At 38.6% G+C, this 6,740-nt stretch overlaps 1 protein-coding gene across 1 annotated transcript in view; it reads right to left on the bottom strand.

The window, feature by feature from the left end:
• Positions 1-6,740, bottom strand: part of GNPTAB (N-acetylglucosamine-1-phosphate transferase subunits alpha and beta) — a 94,443-nt gene that overhangs the window by 7,332 nt on the left and 80,371 nt on the right. The window contains exons 22-27 of the mRNA XM_013004058.2: positions 5,928-5,999; positions 4,959-5,097; positions 4,704-4,773; positions 4,493-4,527; positions 2,106-2,223; positions 1,013-1,112 (exon numbers count right to left, since the gene is read on the bottom strand). Coding sequence (XP_012859512.2) covers positions 1,013-1,112; positions 2,106-2,223; positions 4,493-4,527; positions 4,704-4,773; positions 4,959-5,097; positions 5,928-5,999 — 534 coding nt within the window. The remainder of the gene's footprint in view (positions 1-1,012; positions 1,113-2,105; positions 2,224-4,492; positions 4,528-4,703; positions 4,774-4,958; positions 5,098-5,927; positions 6,000-6,740) is intronic.

The raw sequence follows: 6,740 nt of genomic DNA, 5'->3' as shown, positions 1-6,740 counted from the left end.
CTGATCTTCTGTATTCAAGATTTAAGTTCTATGTTTATGTTGATGCCCTCTCCTGAAATCCAAACTCATATGTACTGACAATCACCATGAATGTTGTATATACACTTCAAATTAAACATTTCTCAAATTCAGCTGATCAATCATCTCCCCAAATTATTTGATATCAACAGCACACTAGCCCTTAGATAAAAGAATGTATGATCAATTTTACAGGGGAAGGATAAAACAGAGTGTAGGTAGGCAGTGTATGGGCGAGACTGACTTCTAACCTTACAGGGATTGGCAAGTAATACAAATCTGGTTATTATGAATAAATCATGCCTTGACCACAATGACTGATGGAATAGGCAAATAATCCATGATATTCCAGAGCCTAGTTTTTTGTCAGAGCTTTTGAGAAAGACTTTCTTTAGTCCAATGTGATTACAAATCTGATAGGAATTCTAGGATTAAAGGAAACTGTCTTGCTTACCACACAAGGGAGAACCTATTAAGAAATGGAGATAGAGCCCAGTTGACAATGCATGAACAACCCTTTTCTCCCAAATCTAGCTTTGCCCACAGCTAAACTGTTCTTGTGTGTTGTCCAGTTGAATCTGGCCCAGAAATCCTGTAAGACAGAGTAGAATTGCTCGATAGGAATTGCCAGGTTATAATCTTCATAAAAACAGAATGCTACCTCTTTCTCCTGCAAATGGCTACCTGGTGAGTTTAAACTCCAGACCTTTCAGTTAGTAGCTGAGCACTTAACCAATGAGCTGCTATAGTTCCGTAAAGCTAAACTACCCTAATACAATTACTTTGTACTCTGCTAAATTTGTCATTTGGAATTTCAAAAATTTCAGCCTATGTAAGGAGTTAAAATACGAATGAGTTTAGTATATGCCTCATAGTCACAATTGGGGATGGAGCTTAGCTGAATTCTGCAGACATACTACAAGGCTAGACTCTCCATTCCTACTTGAGATTTGGTTACAACAAGTTATTTATAAAATCTAAGTGTGATACCAACAGTTAGTTTTTCTTTTTGATCCTCAGAATTCTGTACATCCATATCCCATTGGTGAAGAAAAGTCTGAAACTGCTGACGATATTCTTGGCCAAGATTCTGCCTATAAAGCATAATAATAAATATGAAAATAGATTAACATTCAACACAAAATTTATTTGGCGTCTTTGACAGGAGACCTAGAAGTAAAATTAGGATTTTTCTAACAAGCTAATGAGATGCTTTTTAGCTGTTGAAAAAGACTATTCTACTGTAAGTATTCTAGAAAATCTTGTTTTTAATCTACTGCACATAGGTTCTAATATTCGATGAAGCTATTATATTTAGTATATATCACTGTAATTAAGTCGACTCTATCTCATAGTAACCTGATTAAGACGGGGTAACTGCCCCTGTGGGCTTTTGAGGCTGTAACTCTTTAGAGACGTAGAAAGCCTCATCTTTCTCCCACAGAGCAGCTGGTGGTTTTTCGAACTGCTGACCTTATAGTTAGCAGCCCAGCGCATAATCACTACACTACCAGTGCTTTCCATATATATCATTATTGGATTTTTTTTTAAAAAATCACTTTATTGGGGACTCGTACAACTCATCACATAGGATTTACACCTAGTTACACTTCATTTACTGTTAACTTTGATCCAACAAAAATGTTATGAAAATTCAACTAAAATACAAATTATTTACAATGATACTAATCTTTTTTTCACTGTTCAATAGTGAACCTTCACAAGACTAATGATTTATGATATTTATGTTACTCAGCATATTTTTACAATATAGGTTACTTTTATAAGAAAACTCAATTTTACTCGAAAGTGGAGTAAAAAGGTAAGCCATATGAGTATTAGTAAATATATCTCCAATCTATGAAGGGGTGAAGTTAGAAACTAAAGGAATTTAAAAGAGAAAAATCAAGCCAAATATATTTTTCACTAGTACAGTAACAGAGGATCAAAAGGTAATGGGAAAATGAAAACCAAAAACTTCCATATACTTTGTAAAGCCCCCTCATAGGATTTTTCATTAGTAATGACCACTCATTAATACTAATTAATGATACAAATGTTGTGGCTTTAAAGTTATACAACCTTACCTTTGCTCTTGTTGTGCTTTCCAAACCTTTTCAATTTTCTGGTTACTATTTTTGATAGATGCATTGGTATACATTTCCAATCTTTTTTTCTTTGCAAGAAGAGTCTTATTAATGTCAGCTACATTAAAAATATTCATTAAAATGTAGTGTTTGGAGAAAATTATTTTGTTCCCACATATTCAAGTCAATTATGGATACAGTTGATTCAACAAGATTGGAAAGACATTTGAATTGATATATTAATTCTAAAAGCAAGATTATTTGCCCACTTTTTCTGCTCAGAACATTTGCAGTTCACAATTCTAATTTTCTGAGCTGCATAATTTTGAGATAATAACTCAATTTTGTAAAACATGTAGTAAGAAGTTTCATGGTCAAACTTATTTAAATGCTTATCAAGGCTACATTTTTCAAAGTTTATAAAATTCTCTCCCACAATATCAGGGGTAGGGAACATTCCCATATATGGCCCACAAAATTATCAATACCAGTCATCACAATAAACTAAAAAAACCCAAACTACCACAGAATCAATGCTGACTGACTGCAGATAGGGCAGAACTGCCCCTGTGGGTTTCCGAGGCTGTAACTCTTTAGGGGAGTAGTAAACCCTGCTTTTGTCCCTAGGAGCAGCTGGTGGTTTCTAACTGTTCATCTTGGAGTTATCAGCCCAATGTGTACCCACTGCACCATCAGGACTCCTTAGCCCTCACAGTCTGGGTGAGTTAATTAAATGTTTGACCAGTACGACCCATAAATAACCAAATGACCCTTCCTTAGCAAATAAAAAGGTTCTCTACCCTTGCATTAAATAGAACACTTAGATCAATTAGTTACATCTAATTACATAAAATACAAAAATATCTATTAAAATTTGAATACAAGAGGATCAAGTTATGTAAGAAAAATTTAATATAGTGATATCTTAAAACTTTTTTACTAAAACAGGAATACCAAGGTTAAAAATACTGTTACAGTAAATATACAAATGACTTAAAACTGCTTTTAAATACTTAGCGAGGCTTTCTAGAGGGCATTTTTACCAAAAGTATTGGATTTTATAAAGTACTTCTAATAATGCTTTTTTAAAATATGCTTTTATGTTTGGACCTGTATTATTTTATGGACCTATTATCAATGGGTGTTTTTAAGTAATCATGATGAAGCTGAACCATTACAGATACTTTAACCTGAAGTGTCTATATTATTGAATTTCTAAGCTCACAAAAAGATCACTTTTGTCTCCATACATTAAGTTTCCAAATCAGATTTGCTTGTATGAATAATTGATACTGCCAAAAAAAAAAATCAGTGATTCCAACTCATAGTGACCTTATATACAGGATTTCCGAAAACTGTAAATTTCTACCAGAGAAGTTAGTTTCATCTTTCTGCAGCAGAACAACCAGTGGGCTTCCTACACTTACTGATAATGCCACCACGGCTCCATAAAAGTCCATATAGAGGAACTAAGTAGTGATTTCAAGAGTACTGCCTTTCAACAGCTTATTCAACTTCCATTTGACAACTTAATTTTTAAAAATCTGATTATATATTTTAGAAAAACTACTTATGTATATGTGGTTGTCACTCAATGAATACCAAGAGAAGTAGTGATTTTTACTATTGTTCTTCTAGTGTTCCACAGTCCACTAAATTCACAGATGTATAAAAACACCCTTAAAACACCGTTAGGACATGGGTCAGTGTAAAACATTAAAAAAATGGATTATTATCAAGGGTTCATGAGGTTAGAGAGGGTGGGGGGAGGAGAAAATGAGCTGATATCAAGTAGATAGAAAGGGCTGACATCAAGTAGAAAGAAAATGTTCTGAAAATGATGATGCCAACATATGTACAAATGTCCTTGACACAATGGATGGATGGATGGATGGATGGATGGATGGATGGATGGATGGATGGTGATAAGAGCTGTATGAGTCCGCAATTAAAAAACCAAAAAGACAATTAGGACAATTCTCACTGTTAGGACAATTCTCACTCTTCATTCAACAACTTAAAAAGATAAATAAGGCAATCTACGAAGTTTATAGTAAATCTTATGTGTAACCCTTTTCAGGAGGGACTTTTAAATGTTCATGGGGAAATTGAACTCAGAGATAATGGTATTTTCCATAAGCTTTTTGAATGCCCTTCATGTAAGTCAAGGAGCCCTGTGGCACAGTGGTCACGCAAGCTGTTAACTGAAAGGTTGGCAGTTCTAAGCCACCAGTGGCTCCGTAAAGATTTACAGCCTAGGAAAACTTTTGGGATAGTTTCTACTCTGTTATGTAAGGTCACTGTGAGTTAAGACTGACTCAATGGCATACAACATTATACACATCACATTGTATAAAACATCTTTACAAATATATCCTAAAACATACCTCCAAATCTTTCCAGCATATTCTGTACTTGACCCCTGTGAAGAAAATGTCATTAAAAATTTTATGTAGTATGATACTACATAAAGTACCATGTTTTTTTTAATTGGAGAAAAAAAAAATCTCACAAGCCAAGTTATTTTACATACATCTGTAGCCAAAGTAGAATTTTCTTAAAGTGCTTCAACAAGCCAACAAGATTTTGATACATTACCCCACATATTCTTCATTGGGTCCGATTGAAGCCCTTTTCTTCCCATGCTTATCAATGACTAGAGTCTTTTCTGCATGATTATAAGAAAGAATGTAAGTATGCAAGTTTGATCATTTCAAATGGAGAAGTACTGTTTGGGGATCTTGGCTTTTGGCTAACAAAAATTAAAGATGATTTTTTTAAGCCTAATTTAAAACACAATAGGTTCAAAACAAATGAAGACCACATCACTACCCAAAGTGGGTCCTACTGTACCTTCTAGAACATCTTCCTCTGAACCACTCCGACTATTCTCTTCATCAAACTTAGAGGCTCTTATAACCTGCTCCTCAATGGCCTGCTTCACAGATTTCCCTGTACGCTTTCTTCCAGAAGGTGCCATCATAGATGTTTGCTGAGGTGAAAAACAGAGCTTTTTAAGCCTTTTTATTCTAAATACTCTATTTAAATACACTGGTTAAGAGAGAGAAAACACCCCATAATTTAAACCAGGGAGACTGAGGTATTTTCATTTATAAACAAATTTACATATTTTTGATTAACATTAATTTTATATTAGGCATAAAGTATCATTTATACACTGTAATTTATATCATGTTCTATAATACAGTTTCTATCATTTCTATCCAGTATGATTTCTACAGTGTAAAATTCAGAGTAGCGTTTTATACGTATTTCTCATTTATTAGAAATTTTAACAGAGGTAATGGGGCCTAAAGATCACAAAGACGCCACGGGTGGGCCGAAGAACCGGGCCTGGGCGGCCATATTGGGCCAAACGCAGTCACCGAGTGGGAAGGGGCCTGCTGGGCGGGCGGCTAACGCCAAAAACACCTCCTGAGGGAAATGGCGGGCAGCTGCGCCTCACGACGTGAACCGCCCTCTGCGCAAGATCGCGGCCTACCGCGACTTCACAGGGCGGGGGGCCGCGCAAACGCCCACTCCCCACCCCAGGAGTCCTCCCCTCCCAGCCGACAGGTCAGCCCTCCCGGGGCGCCCCTTCGAACCCCACTTTCAACCCTCCCAGCCTGCCCTCAGGGAGGTTCGCGGCCTCCGCTTTCCTGTCAGCAGCGCCGGACTATGCTGTGGAGACCGGCCCTCCCCCAACTCAGGAGCAGCGACGGCCTCCTCCCCTCCCCACACACCTGAAAACGTCCCCACGGGCCCACACAGCCCCCCGACCGGTCTCTGAGGCAAGGCCACCCTCGGGGGCCCAGCCCTCACCTGAATCGGGAACTTCGCCTCCTTGAAGCCTCGCTGAGGACGCGTCCGGGACTGCACGCTGGAAGGAAACCGCTAGAACGGGCGTCGCCGATTTGTCGGTGTGCGTGCGTGCGTGCGTGCGTGGCTGAGGAAGCCCCGCCCCCCAGAGCGCCCTAGACGTCGGAAGCCGCGCTGCGGAGGGAGGTCGGGCGGGAGGGCGAGGAGGCTGTGTGCTGGCTTGCTAAGCACTAGCGCAGCCGTTGGCAACTACACGGCTCCTCTCGGGGAGAGAGAGGAGCCTTTCTACGCCCACAATGTTACCGTCTTAGAAATCCGTGCAGGCGGTTTATGATAGTTGAATTTTCTTTATCATACCTGAGAGTTAGAGAAGAACATGTACGTTAAGGCACAGAACTCGCCAGACAAACCCATCACGTGATTTGTGAGGCAAGAACTTAAGCATTCAGTAAATCTCCTCACGAAGTCCTTTCTAAGGCATCGGCCTTGCTCTGTCGGGGACATAATCATCCCACCTTTTGTAAATCATTCGCCCCTCCCATTTTGTAAGGTTTTGTTACCACATTGTATCACTAAGAAAAATCTAGGTGGTCATTTGGTGCCCTTGATCAGATACCCTTGAGTTGATTACCAACTCAAAGCAACACCATTTGTGCCAGAGTAGAATTGGACTCCATGTGTTTTGGGTTTCTTTAAAGGTTTGAACAGAAAGATGAAGTTTACTGAAATGGATGCTTTGATACTCCTCTGGTCGTCATTTACCCTCTTACGTGTGTGGACGCATCCTGGGCATCTAATACAATCAGGACGACTCAA

The sequence above is a fragment of the Echinops telfairi genome, unplaced genomic scaffold (assembly GCF_000313985.2).
Source record: "Echinops telfairi isolate 266 unplaced genomic scaffold, ASM31398v2 ScPeMD7_2;HRSCAF=8, whole genome shotgun sequence".
NCBI classification, from domain to species: Eukaryota; Metazoa; Chordata; class Mammalia; order Afrosoricida; family Tenrecidae; genus Echinops; species Echinops telfairi.
Note: the sequence above shows the minus strand (reverse complement) of the source record. Positions and strands in the feature narration are given on the sequence as shown.